Below are 15,413 nucleotides of genomic sequence, written 5' to 3'. Positions count from 1 at the left end.
AACAAGTTGGCAACACGGCACTGCTCGCACTGTGCATGTATACAGTGTATGAGCTAATCCTGCTTCTGGTTGGCTAACGATGGAAATTCAGCCAATCATCATTGATTATGTGGTTGTCCCACCCCCTCTAACATACACAGGCCAATCAGTTATGTGTTTCCCACCCCTCAACACACGCAAGAGAAAAACATTGCCTGTCTAATGAGAGTTTACTCGCTTCAGTGAGATTAATTATACTAATGCGCAGCATTTTAATGTCAGTAACGCTGTAAGGAAAGACGTTTATATATAACGCCGTTATTTCCATCACTGCACGTGATGGTCCGTAGATGCAAGGATTGTCTCGTCGGCTATTTTCACATCAAAATGAAACGAAACTTCAAGAAAAATCTACAGAGGACATGACCTCGGTGTCCTCAATGGTAGCTACGGCCATGCCCCTGCACTGTCAAAAATAAAGGTACAAAAGCTGTCACTGGGGCAAGCCCCTTTAAAAAAAGGTCCTTATATGTACCATTTAGGTACAAATATGCATATTTAAACTACCAATATGTTCCTTTGAAGTACTAATATGCACTCTTTGGGTACAAATGTGTACGTTTTTTCAAAGGGTAATGTCCCAGTGACAACTTTTGCAACTTTATTTCTGAGAGTGCTAAAACATGTTCGGTTCTGAACAGATAAGATCCTCTTTTCCAGGGTTCTTGTCAGACGTACCTGCGCATTGCTCTGCCTCACTCATTCTCTTTAGTTTCTGTTTCTTTCTGTCTAACTTCTCAGCAAAAGCATCCACTGTACCAGTGGAGTGAACACGAGCATATGTGGCTTGCGCAATACCCAATGTGATGCCAAGACGTCATTGCGGCTTTTGGGCGTACTTCGACTCGCCTGAAAAGTCCACTCCCCTTCTCCCTCTCATAATGGGAGAGGGAGGGTGTTACTGCGCCGAGTCAAAGTACTCCCAAAAGTGCTATTACGCCATAAAATATAGTTCCTCTTTTAAATCCGCTTAGAAAAGCGCCACGTTTTATTCTGTAACACCAAACTTGCTCGTATAACTACACGTCTTAAATAGGAAAAACGTTGATGTGTTTGGTCACTTCTAACTTTATTCTCTGATTGGTACCATTGAATGAATGGGGCCAAGCCAAATGCCATCGAAGTGTCGCAGCGCGCTCCAGCGCCCACGTGCACGCACACAGACGACAGAGGGATGCACCAAGTCTTCCCAGCCAAGGCAAAAACATAGTTCAACACTGAAAATGAGTAGACTATTCCTTTAAATGCAGAGGTCACATTCCAAGTATGGGTTACCATACATTGGCAAATATGTCACTTTTAGATCTGTGTGCTAACATTACCAGCAGTATGATAGATTTATTCTCTAAATGATTGTCTCTGTTTGTGTGTGCAGGTGTGATTGGTGCTGTGAATGATGAAGTGAAGCCAGTGTCAGTGATGGAGGGTGAATCTGTTACTCTACACACTGATACTGTAATAAAGAATGATGACAAGATATATTGGAGGTTTGGTGAAACACATGCTACCAGTCGTCTAGTTCAGATGATTGAATATAAAGTCACATATGAAGATTCCATTGATGGGAGATTCAGAGACAGACTGCAGATATCAGACACTCAGACTGGAGATCTCACCATCAAGAACATGAGGGTCAAATACTCTGGACTTTATGAGGCAGAGATCGACAGCGACACTGGAACATCATCCAAGAGATTCAGTGTTACTGTCAAAGGTGAGCAGAAATATTTTTAGTTAAATTAGGATGTTGTGAAGTTTGCTTTTACTGAATTAAATATTTGTTTTCAACAAATATGAAGTTAGTTATTTGTCTGACAAAATGTCGTCCTCGCCCTGCATCAGTGCCCCCTGCTTTTTTCAAAGATGCTTAATGCATAAACGCAAGCTTCTCCTTTTTTGTGTGAAAATTCAGCTTAGAATAGCAAGCACAGCGCAAGTTGCCCCTGTATGAGCACAACAGTAGCAAGACTAGTCTACTTTCATCCACCTCCTGCTCTTTGGTAACTTTTCATCATCTGATTCTTCATCTCTGGATGTGAAATTGTCCATTATAACATTGTTTAGGGCACTGACATCAACAAGATTGATCAGATTGAGGAAATCAACATTATTTTACCCATAAGGCAAAAAATAATTTATTTTGCCAAAAATATGTTTTAAATGCTAAATACATTTTGTAGAAAGTAAATCTTAATTAAATATTTTTCTGCAATTGAAAACATATTTAAGTTAAACCTTTTCAAACCTGTTATGTTTACAGTTTGTAATATACAAAGTTTTTTCTTGTAGTGCGATGTGAATACAAATGCTTTAAAATATATTTATTTTTAAAATCTATTTCAAAATATAAAAAATGGCCAAAAATATATATTTGTGAATATTTTTTGAAAACATTTCAAAATTATATCAAATTATGTTTCAGAACATATGTTTTTTAGCCATTTAAAAAAAATGCCGTATGGGTAATGAGCAGGTATTCGGTGTCCATTGTTGTCATGTGCTTTGAAATCTCATGATAAGGTTGTATAAAAACTTGGTGTTTCATAGTTTACACAGGACTGGTGAGAAGTGTGCATTGATACACATTCCAGGGCACATTAAGGCTTGTCCGGTACAAGTGGATTTTTTTGTAGGACAAGTGTAAGAAAATTTGTTGTCCGAAATTAAATAGAATGGCATGTTACTTAACGGTATGTGCCGTTAATGACAGAACGCGCAGCGCAAACACCGAGCGGAATATTAAACGGAGAGAGCCTTGCGCCGACACAAACACATGTTTACACCTTACTGTTATTGTTACTAAACAAGCTGTGCGCGCATGAAACATGATCGCCGAACACAGAGGGGCGGGACGGCATATTTTCTGCCTTTTCGGCAGCTGCACCTGGAAGTCATTAAAACGGCAAAAATGTAGTAGTGGAGAGTGATGTTTCTTCAGGCTCCTGCGTGAATATAAATGACATGCACTTCAACCGCGTTTACCACTGTTTGTCAAAAAAACGATTTATGTCCGTATTTTTCTCTTCTAAAGTTCGGTAAAAATACATAATGGGCTTAAAATCTTGTTTAAAGGACAAGTTGGGTATTTTACACTTAAAGGCCTGTTTTCAGATTGTTTATGATGAAATAGAACGGTTTTGACTGAAATTTGGACATATGCGGCTGCCCCGAGAATTTTCGGGTGTTTGTTGTATCCCCTCCCACCACTACAATAGGTTTATAGGTGCACTGGAACAATCCTTCCTAAAATGCATTAAACTTTCGTTTACAAAGACGTGAAACTCACCAAGTGGTCAGGGTTGTTCATTGATATGCTCACACAAAAATCACTGCAAAAGATCCTCTTTTTATCACCTTTTTGTCAAGGACTTTTGATAGAGATCAGATTCAGAGCAATCCTCAAAATTACACGGTCATATAGCTGTTTTTCCTGAGGAATACTTCCGGGTTTTATAAGTTGGGTAAGAGCGCCACCTGATGGATAATAGCAGTATTGTGTATTGCCAAAAAAAACTTGTCATTGGCATTCACTTATGCAATATTCTAATAATTAAACAGTATTTGTTTTGTCTTTGTTAAAAACAATACAAAAACATGACAACAACACTATAAGTTATATATTTGCTTAGATAGAGGCATCATGTAGCATCAAAACAGAATGTTGTCTTGTCCTACACACACACACACACACACACACACAAACACGCAAAGCTTTCTTGCTGGGCTATGAGTGATGCTGGTTATTGAGTGCAGGGAAAACAGCATCTTATAATGGCGATTTTCCATTGCATAGTACCCCACGGTTTGGTTTGGGTCAGATCGGGTCAGTTCACCTCACTTTGGCTTGGTTAGCTTTTCCATTGAGTTTATAGTATGATCACATAGTATCACACATACTAAAGTGCAGAAATATAAAAACAAATCTTGCTTTACCACACTCTGTATTTACAGAATAAACATATGATATGTAAGCACTTTTTAAACGCTGTCTGTGAACTTTACTAGAAATAAATTAATAAATAAACAAACATCTTACTGATTACTGACTGTAGAAAAAGAAAGGATTTAATATTGAGTAAGTCATTCAATTTGAGTTGTGTAATACAAGGCTGTCACCATTATACATTATACATTTTATTTAATTATACACACATTCTCTCACTCGTTCAAATAACAGTCAAATAAACTCTCTCTCTCTCTCTTTATCTCTCTCTCTCACACACACACACACACACACACACACACACACACACACACACACACACATGCGTACACTCTTTCTCTAAACAGTAGTGATGGGCAGTCCTGCTCATTTCAAAGATTCGGCTCTTATGACTCGCTCCCTTAAAAGAGCCGGCTCTTAAGGCTCCTGCTCCAACATTCTCTACAAAGCAATAAAAGTAATTTTATGATTACAGCAAAGTGTCCAATAATATCTGTGATAAATGCATGGTGTGGAGGAGGTTTTAAATCTCTTCAGAAAGTCATCATTTTTTAAAATACTTTGGCTTAAATAGTGACATTTTTACATTAAAAATATCTGCTAATAATGAGGGCATTTTGATTATTATGTACAAATAGAAAATCGGCCAAAGATATCGGCCAAGAAAATCGGCATCATATATTGGCTTGTCTCGCGTAGCCAGACCTTCAATACTGAAGAAATAAATGAAGATTAGGCTCTCTCGCTGATGGCAGTCGGCTCTTCTCGTTTGCTACAAAAATCAGCTCTTAGAGTCGTCTTGTTCGCGTAAATCCAAGCCGTAGAGATCGTCTTTTTTGACATGCCACTATCATACATTGCTTTGTGGTGTTGTTTATGTAAGTGAGTTGCTCTGTTAGGTAGCATCGCTAGCAAAACAGGTTTAGCACAATACCTGACGCTGCACGGCATCTTTTTTAAAGCCAAAATAGTTGACGTAATGTTACTGTCCCTCTTTGATTTGGCACTAAAGTTTCTGCAGTGTCTGGTTCAGTCGAGCCTGAAGCCACTTTTATGTTTATCACAACCTCTGTCTCACATGACAGTTTCTGTTTACCAGTGGCGTCAGCCGACGGCCCTCCGCTGAGCCTCATTGAAGTTGCATTTAAGCATATATGCGGATGTGCGCATCAAGAATGTGCCGCCACAAACTGCAAGTCTGGAAAAAACTGTTATGGTGTCCCTGATTCTCAACCTGTGGATGTTTTTCATCGCTAAAAGGGAGCTTATAGCAGAACACAGATGACAACATCTTTGCTTGAGGCAGAGCAAGCTAGCACAAAAGTAAAGCTAATCTTTTACATTATAGTGATGACGCTGGTAGTGACGATTCTCTCAGATCAATCAGTGATCTACAGTGTTTTCGCGTCATGTTTTGGTATCAGCTCGGGTCGCTTGGAACCCCAACCAAGGTGGTACTAAACAAAGTATTGGGTACTACGTACTGTAACCAGTGGAAAAGCTCCCAAAAGTAAGCTGACCTGACCCAAACCGTGGGGTACTATGAAAAGTGCCACAAGTTACTTACAGCAATGCACATATCTGAGAAAGAGCCGGTGTAGCAGTCGATTTCGTTCTCCTCTAAATGTCTGTTCCCCCTCCAGTTGATAAAGCGTTTCTGCTGACAGCGCATGTGCAGGCACCTAAGAATAGCTGTGTGTTTTTTTATTTATTTTTAAGTATGGTTTAGCATATATACAGAGTTTGTACAAACTTATACAGCTCATAATAATTAAAACTATAAAATAAATATTATGAAAAAACTGCAGAGTACACAAAAAGTTGAAAAGGGGAACAAACATTCAGAGGGAATGGAAACCCAGTGATTGTTTTATGTTAAATCTCTTTCTGTGCATCTCTTTCTTGTAGAATCTCCTCGTGTTACTGATGCTGAAGCAAGTGTTGTGAAGTCAGTGTCAAAGATGGAGGGTGAATCTGTTACTCTACACACTGATGTACAAACACAGAGAGGTGATCTGATACAGTGGAGGTTTGGAGATAAAAATCTTCTCATAGCTAAAGGTGATATGGAGGACAATAAGAACGCAGTATATGATGATGATAATCGGGGATTCAGTGGCAGACTAAAGCTGGATGAATCTGGAAATCTCATCATCACAAACATCAGAACCTCAAACGCTGGAGTTTATAATCTTAAGATCAGCAGCAAAGAGACAAAGTACAAGACATTCACTGTTTCTGTCAGTGTCATTGGTGGTGAGTATTTCAAATCTCTAAGTAACAATGTTTAATGTCATTGTATAAATAATTCAAATCATATCATAAAGTTCTTCATTTAGATTTCACTGTACTTTAAAAGAATACTGCAGCCTTATAGGTTGGTTTTTGTGGACAGGGTTTAGATTACAGGGGTGTGATTCTTCCGGATAAATCCGGAATTCCGGCTTTTCCGACCTGAAAATGAGGCTTTCCTGAATCATTCAAATCCAATTTTTTTTTGTGTGGGTGTGGGTGGGGGGTTGCAAGGCACCCTTATAAATAACCGCATATCACTAAGAATTAGTCTATTTATTTGTCACGATGTAACTTCATTCAATGCAGAGCTCACCAAAGAGCTTGCAGTCAGATCTCCGGCGTGTGTTGTTGGCTGTGAATAAAAAAAAAAACATGCGTTTGCCAACAAATAGTATGAGAGAAACACATCTTTCACTCTCAACCAAACTAACAAACTAGCCAATCAGAAGTAGAATGGGGAGGGGTCTTTGAGGAGCGGGTGAGGTCCAGCTACAGATGCCGCGCGGCCGCGGTGATGTCGTAACAAGTTAACGTTGTCAGCAGGATGAAGAGTAAGTTTATGAAGCCTAGGTAAGACAACCTGATTGATAAAGGACCTAAATCAGCGGCGCTGGGCATGGATAGAAGGAATAGGCAGAGACAAACATCATTTTAGTAGTAAGAAAATTAAGAGAACCCGCCAGGTGTTTGCTGCTTTGACAAAACTGTCCGTTTCAAATCAGGCTATGCCAGTAATGTAAATATCAGATTTCTCGTCGAGGTGAAATTCTGTCTCGCAATATCAATATAAAGTTTTTTTGCGTTATATTTGCGTTTGTGTCAAAACGTTTGCTTGCATTATTATTCTGTAATCACTTACGTTAACGCACGCATATAAGTTACGCAAACCGATCCAACGTCATCCTGACGAACACACGCATACGTTTGCTCCTCTTAATGGTTTGTGAATCTGGCAGTAATGCTTGTGATTACAGAATAATATAATGACAAACACACACATTCATGGATCTGGTTTGCCTGTGTGTGTGTGTGTGTGTGCGTGCGTGCGTGCGTGCGTGTGTGTGTGTGCGTGAAACGCGTAGCTCGACTGTGCCAAAAGAACTATGCAAAAGACAAATGCATTTGACTGCCTTTCCAGAAAGTCATAACATTTGAATTAAGTAACAAATGTTGTAATCAATAATTAATCTGTATTAAATGCCCCCACTAATTATTCTATAAACATTAAACATGTCTTGACCAATAGCGAATCCCATTTATCAAATTGTGTATGTGGCTTGTGTGCCTTATTATTACCATATGCAACCAAAGATTTTACTAAAAGGTCATACATTTGTTTAGAACATAAAAATCCTCATAGATCTAGTCACTTATTTTTACTCTCAAAATGCACCACATTGATGTATTTACTTTTAAATGCACAAAATGATTTTGCTCAGTCTGATGCAGTGGCAAGGCTACATAATGATCAGGGTGGCACTTGCCCACGCATTGACGATTGGCCACTCAGATCGATCAACTTTGAGCCCAAATTATATTTCAACTGTATTTCATTTAATATAAGTGTGTGTGTGTGTGCGCGTGTGTGCGCGTGTGTGCGCGCTTATGTGCATGTGTGCATATGTATGTCGCCACGTCATGGTAGGTGTGCCGTATATTTTCCTGCTTTTTTGTCCTTTGCCAATCACACCTATGAGATTAATCCAGGATTAGGCATTAGCTGTTATATTAATACATTTGAATAGTTTTTACAACAAACCTTATATTACAAAAAATATTACTGGTGTGCGTTTTAAAACAAAGCAATAGCACTGATATATGTTAAGATATGTGCACTGGCATGTGTTGATCCACCTGCTGGCCTCTTGCCAAAATTACAGGCAATCCTAGTTCATGTTATTTGGACAAACTACACTGAATACCTTAATGTGTGATCTGACCAAAGGGTGGACAGGGCTTAATGCACTTGCAAAGTAGATTAGCAACTTTCAGCGTACAATTCATTCAGAGGTTTTGGAAAGGTCAGTGCCCACCCGGTTGCATGAAACTCCTTAAGTGAGGGTTTCCCTGACGGAGAAAAATTCCCTGAGGTAAGGGATTTATTTAAGAGCGTTGCAACAAAGGTCTTAATTGTCACCCTTACCTAAGTATTTTACGGTAGTCTCTGCCAAAACACGAGAAGCGGTTGCTATAGTTACAAAATCTCACAGCGTAAACAAATCAACGCACGCAGCTCAACAGACGGCGGATTTGTGTACAATGAAACATTGCAAATAACAGACTGTAAAGTACCGCATGTATAAAACCTGAAAGTAATTCAAACTTGAAGCACTTTGGATTGACTGACTGATAATCAAACCGCTTTTCTCCTAATAAATGTGCATCACTTTTCTCTGGGATTATTTCGATCATTAGAAATGCACGTTGTTACTTCCTTTTCTTAAATAACCATAAAATCAGCCATCGCGTTTGACGTTAAGGGACCTGTTATAGTCCCTTATTACACGGCTCTCTGGAATGCTTGATTCTGATTGGTCAGTTGTTTGCAGGTTCATTCTTTTCAAATAAAATCCGCTCCAAAGTAATAACGCATACAGGGCTCAAAATTAACTTTTTTATTTGGTAGCACTGGTGCTCCCAAATGTAAAGAGTTTAGGAGCACCAGCAAAAATTTAGGCGCATCCATCCAAAAATTAAAAAGCACCACAACTACAATGTAAATGTTAATAGATTTATTTTATTAAAAATAAAACACCACCACCGGGCTTTACACGTCCTATGGCCAGCATTTAAAAGTTGGTCTTCTATTTTATTTTATTTTTTGCTGCATAAATTCCTAAATTAATACCCAAATGCTGTTGAAATAGTATAGCAGCAATAATAATTTAACAATTACAGGTAACATCAGTGGTCTCAAACTCCCGGCCCGCGGGCCATTTGCGGCCCGCCCTCCCCCTCTCTGCGGCCCGCGTCAACTTTCAAAAATATAAAATAATCTGGCCCGCAGAAAGATTTTTATTCACCTTTTTTATATTCGTTAGATTTTTTTATTTAAACGTTCAAGTGTTCGTTCACATGTCGCGTCTAACAACGCGTTAAAACGAGTCAAAGCATTACTTTCCAACGTGCTCGAGAGCGGAAGTTGCGCTCCGGGGCGTGGGTCGCGTCACCGGTTGCTACGCAGCCATGAACCGCACGCTCCGTGTTGTCGAGGTCGAGGATCACTGAATGCGTGATCGGATTTTAATTCCTCAACTGAACCTCGCGTCAATCATACCGTGGTCAACATGCGATCAGTTAATCTGGACGGGACTTTGTAGTGTTTGTCTAGAGAAGATTTGTTACCTCCGGGTGGATATCAGCTGTTACTCAGAGAAGATCGAGCTGCGGTGGGGTTAGTTCACCTCACGTCACAGCATCTAATGGAAACACCGCATAGAGAGGCAGAGCGGTAGATGTAATGCAACACATTTTAAACTACAGAAAAGAGCCATCAAAGTGCCCAGGTTAAGAAAAGAGAAAAGATGAGGAGAAATGTAAAGAAGATAAAAGTATGTATACTGTTATATATAATGAAGTATAATATATTATTATGTAGCTTACTATTCAATTACACATAGAGCAGTACTATTATGTTTTCTGTCCAATATATCTTATATAACATGGACTAATTCAAAAGTTATGGGATCACTTTCAATTATTAATATTTTCCCACATATAATAGAAAATTTATGAAAACTGAAATAATAAAGAACATAATGAAGTCAATACTATGATTGAACACAATCCAAAATAAATCAAAACAGAAACACTTACTTGTGGTAATTTTTATAATAGTTTATAAATGTATACAGGAATTAAATTTGTTAGTTTAGTGCAAGGTTATAATAATACTTACTTTTATAAAATAATGTATATTAAAAAGATAAAACCACTGCTTATATATTTTCAAGTATTATTATACATTAAATAATAGAAATTAAACATGACATTTACAGAAACATTGTACTTTTTTGAACGTTAAAATAGCTCTGCGGCCCCCCGATGAACTGTCTGTCTTAAAAATGGCCCCAAGCCAGTTTGAGTTTGAGACCCCTGGGTAACATGATTAAGATTACATAGATATCTAGCAAACATGTAAAACACTGATTAATTGTGACATTACAAAAGTGACCCTAATATAGAAGGCTAATATATATTGGTATTGATAACTGCATTACCAGGATGCTTTTACTACTAAATAGGCAATGTTTTAAAAAATACAACAAAAACATACCATCAGCATTGTCATATTCAACAGCAACATGGACCACAAGGATGTTTGTCGAATGTCCATTCACCAGCGCATGCGCACATACACCATCAAACACATCAATAATAAACACATTTGTCATGACACTTCTTGTATTTTTGGCACTTTCGCCATGTTTAAGCAAGGTACGTCTGGCACTTAAAATGTTTTGATTCCGCCATTAACGCTGTTTTACAGGATTTACAGTAAACACAGTAAGTTACATTTTCATAGCAGAGACACTCGAAATCTTTAAGCCACTCTCTCTGAAAGGTTTAACGTCAACTCGTATTTTCCGGGGGTGGAGTTACATTTGAAGCCGGATCGTCGTTAAAAAATACAGTAATAACCTTGGCTGTAATCGGCTCGCTTTCGTCATGCTCGCGACGCGTTCGTCTTTTCACATTTCCGCGCTTCACGGCAACAAGGAATGACTGACGCTCATATTAGCCAATCTACGGTCTTCATTAAACGCAAGAACTTAATGGTGAAATTTGATTGGTTATGTATCGTTGGAGAGAACACTGAACCTGGGACAGCGCCAGCACGCAGGATCACAATCAACTCGCGTCACAACAAAATGGGCAGTCGCACAAATGCTCCCAAATATATTTTAAGGTCGCACAGATTAAATTTCAGTCGCATATGCGACCAAAATGGTCGCAATTTCGAGCCCTGGCATAGCCGGACTACTTGTAAGTTTAAATCCCTCCGCGCCAACAAAGATTACTGTTTGGCGCCATCTTGTGACAAACACTGGACAACCACAATTAAGAATGGAACATTTTGACATTAATTTTAACATGTACAGAAAAAACAAAACATTTAAACAGTGAATAGAAGAACAAACAACGACAAGACACAGAGAGCTTACTGTGACTGAACAAAATAGAGCATGACAGCTACGAAGCCAACACACAAAAAAAACCAGAATGGGCATTAAAACTTCTCAAAGACTGGCTAAAAGAGAAAAAAATGGAGACAGACAAGTATGAAGCAGCGGATGTTAATAAGGTATTACGATCATTTTATGCATCTGTGCAAAGTTTCGCGGAAGGATAAAAATGTTAATTGAAAACAAATATGCCAATAAATGCTTCACGTCGGGTCCTGATCACACTGTCGAGGCTTATTTCCCAATAACTACCGGCTGCCTCTACATTATCCCTTACTTAAGTTTTTAAGTTAAATGGTATTAAGGACTAGCATCACATAGCAGGACTTAAAGGCGCTGTATGTAGTTTTCAGTGGCCTCTAGCGGTGATGTTTCAGATTGCAACCAATAAGTTTACAAGCGAGTGCTCCAACTCATGAGCAACGGCCAGACTGAGATTTAACACACCGGAGAAAGCACCACACAACATGCTGGAAACTCAGGTAAACTCCCACTGCAACGTTTAATTGACTGCATTTAGCCTATGTTATGTGGTGTTACGTAGGTACATTTACGGTAAGATAACGAAAACTGTTGTTTAAAAATTTTTGCTTGCCACATTGTGCAATCAATATCGTAGTTAAGTCCATGTCACACTGTATAATCTCAGTTTCCATCAATGTCAGACTGTACGAGTTTAAAGACTTTTAAAATCGGACGCACGCAAACAAACGTGTCCGCAGTTTTACGTGCAACATTCGACGACGGCTAGGCAAACACACGCTACAGCGAAGGCTAGCAAACCGAAACAACATCTAAAACACTAAAGCATAAAATCGAAATATATTTTACATGCTTTGTGGTAATGTTAGCTTACCTGTCCAATAGGATGAAAGCCAACTCCGGATCCGTTTTTATACCCAAAACAAAGCGGAGGTTTCTCTATAATTCAAATGCCCTGCAATTGTTAATTCGTGTTTTTGTCCAAAGTTGATCTGATTCACGTTTGGCTTTACGAGCTTCAGCAGATCTTTTTTTTTCTTCAAAATATGTGGAGTTTGTGTTGAAGTCTGTTGTGCTGGGAGCAGGTCGTTTCTTAATGTAATCAGTAGGGATGCAGCGATTAACCGGTTTCACTATTAACCGCGCTTTAAAATGTCACGGTTAAGTAACCGTAAAGCCTCCGCTACACCGGGTGTTTTTATTTCACGCACGCACACACAAACCAGATCCACGATCCACCAAGAGGCGCGTGCGGCATGCGACATGCTTGTTAGCGCACTGTATGACAAAGCTCCGCGTTCAAAAGAATATGTGCGCGAGACACGTCTCTTGGTTGTTCGTGCATCTGGTGTGTGTGTGTGTGTGTGTGTGTGTGCGTGCCTGCACGGGTGCGTGAAAGAGCCACACTCCAATCGGTCTGTGCAGCATTAAAAACCTCCTCCTCGCGGATCAAATTGCATTTAATAACGTTGAATTATTTTAACGTGTTAATGATTTATGAATTAATAGCATGAGTTAACACGTTAATGCTGCCAGTCCAAAATGACTCGCAGAACCCAGTCCAGGATGACCCGGTGTTATTATTCATTTTGAGAGGCTCTTATTATTTTTACTAATAGTTCAAACAAATCAAAATAATATACATTTAGTTTTTTTTTATATATTTATAATATATTATAATATTAAAATATATATTCAGTCCAAATATAAAATTACATTTATTCAAAAGATCATTAAAATGAATAGCCTACAGGTTTCAAAAGGCACCTATACTGTTTAAGTCAAAGCCTGCTAGGTTATTATTATTATTATCATTTGTCCAAGAATTACAGAAAAAATACACAAACTGAAAATACAAAAGAATTTAGCAATTGTTAAAAAATTTATTCATGTGATTTTTTACATTAATGTTGTAAAATAAATGAGTCCATAATAACCGTAATAACCGTACAACCGTGATTATTTATCAGACTATAACCGTACCATCAAAATCTATAATCGTTGCATCCCTAGTAATCAGACATGTTGCAGTGTCGTTCCTGTTGAGTGCAAAGTCAGTAGACGAGGCGAGAGGTTCGGGAGCGCACATGCAAAACAAGCAAAGTGGTTAATTTTTACGTGAGATTACAATCCCTTCACACACAGGCAATTGAAAAGGGATTAGTTTAAATAGAAACACAACATACAGAACCTTTAAGGTAATACTTGAGAATTTAAGGGTGAAATTGACAGCCTTATGATTCCCTAAGTGAACTTAAGGTTTTTTCTTGCAACCCATTTTTTATTAAGGACATTGGTCTTATAAATTTAAAAGATACACCTCTTCTTGATTTGGAAAAGCTAAAGGACTTAGACTTTAGTATGTTGGGGGGACAATTTATGTAAGGAATAATTGACGTGAAGCAGAGTGGCTGTTACACCTCTGGTGTGCATTATTTTTAGAATAATTCAGCGGCCCAGAGTCAATTATTACACTTGTACTACCGTTACCACACCTCAAGACATCAATCACATGATATATTTAAAGGGATTTGTCCGGTTTTTGTACTTAAATCGCTATTGTGAGTATTTCTTTCGCATCTCATCCAACGGCTCTTTTGCTTATTCCAAAACGTCAATTTAAAGCTGCCAATGGAGGCTTGAGCCGTTGATTGTATTCTAATGCAGTTATTAAGGAAATTATTAGAAAGAGAGCAAAAGCAACAGACACACAGAGAGAGAAAGAAAGCAAGAAAGAGAGAGAGAGAGAGAGAGAGAGATTGTGTGTGAACTAGACTACCTCTGTGCGGTCAAGAGAGCTGCCTGGAACTACGGTCACCGTGTGTTTCCCAGAAAATAATTGCACACCTCAGAACGTTCATCAGCCAATCAGATTCAAGCATTTAACAGACCGGTAGTATAAGTAAACAATAATTGACGATGGGCCATTGAATTATAAGAATATAGTGCACCTCAGCTTTACCTCAGTGCCGCATTACCACCTTGGGTGTGCATTATTTTCAAATAATTCAAAGAACCATGGTCAATTATTTCTCTTATACCAAAAACATTGCGCTGGTGCCTATTTTTAAGACATTTGAAATAGGGGTGCACGATTCAGAAAATTTCACGATTCGATTCGATTCCGATTTTTAGGCTCGACATTCGATTCAAAATCGATTTTTGATTCAAAAACGATTCTCGGTTTTAAAAAAAACAATTCACAGTATGTAAATGTAGTTTACTTTTTCCTATGTGACTGATTGTAGTACATATACAGTTTTAAAGAAACGAAACACAACAAATAAAATGTAGTTTGATATTACTTTATGTCTTTATGGAAAATAAAAACTATGAAGCAATTAGATGACCCCTTTAATCAAACTCTATTAAATACAATAATATAGTATATTAATGATAGACAGTGCAGGTCTATAGATTAGAAATGTGACTGGTGTTATAATGTTTATTATTTCTATTAGATAGAGCAGAAGCAGGAAAAGTGTCTCTCTTTAATCCCCTCATTATTTCAGATTCAAAAGTCTACTTGCTGTCCCAGTGACAGGGGACTTTACATTACAGCTTTGCGTTTTGTAAATATTGAGTCAGCTTGAGCTTTGCTCGTTCAGTGCAATAGATTTTAGAAAATATATGGTTTATTAATAATAATAGAAAAGAGCCAGTTTTATCGCCATAGAAACCGTCGGCATGCTGAAACTGCACGCGAGCTTTAGAGCGGTAGCGCTCACGGTCATTCTCCGATCGACTCAGGTTTTATACTAAAGCAATAAACCCTAAAGCAATAATTACAACTTATTTGTGTTTTATTTTGTGAAACCCTGCTATGCATATGATGTAACCGTTTTATAAACGCCATAAACCCCGCAAAGCAGTGGGTTACCAGTGCATTTTATAACAGCTAACAACGCCCCTTAGCTGTTATAAAATGCACTGGTAACCCAACGCTTTGCGGGGTTTATGGCGTTTAT

General features: G+C 38.3%; 2 protein-coding genes across 2 annotated transcripts in view; one reads left to right on the top strand and one right to left on the bottom strand.

The window, feature by feature from the left end:
- LOC141359324 (uncharacterized) overlaps nt 1-15,413 on the bottom strand; it is a 564,790-nt gene that overhangs the window by 23,210 nt on the left and 526,167 nt on the right. The window lies entirely within an intron of this gene.
- The window catches only part of LOC129453006 (cell adhesion molecule CEACAM3-like), a 32,675-nt gene continuing 18,567 nt past the window's right edge, over nt 1,306-15,413 (top strand). The window contains exons 1-3 of the mRNA XM_073862389.1: nt 1,306-1,309; nt 1,415-1,753; nt 5,891-6,238. Of these exons, the coding sequence (XP_073718490.1) occupies nt 1,306-1,309; nt 1,415-1,753; nt 5,891-6,238 (691 nt within the window). The remainder of the gene's footprint in view (nt 1,310-1,414; nt 1,754-5,890; nt 6,239-15,413) is intronic.

The sequence above is a fragment of the Misgurnus anguillicaudatus genome, chromosome 23 (assembly GCF_027580225.2).
Source record: "Misgurnus anguillicaudatus chromosome 23, ASM2758022v2, whole genome shotgun sequence".
Taxonomy (NCBI): domain Eukaryota; kingdom Metazoa; phylum Chordata; class Actinopteri; order Cypriniformes; family Cobitidae; genus Misgurnus; species Misgurnus anguillicaudatus.
This window is presented reverse-complemented; position numbering and strand designations above follow the sequence as displayed.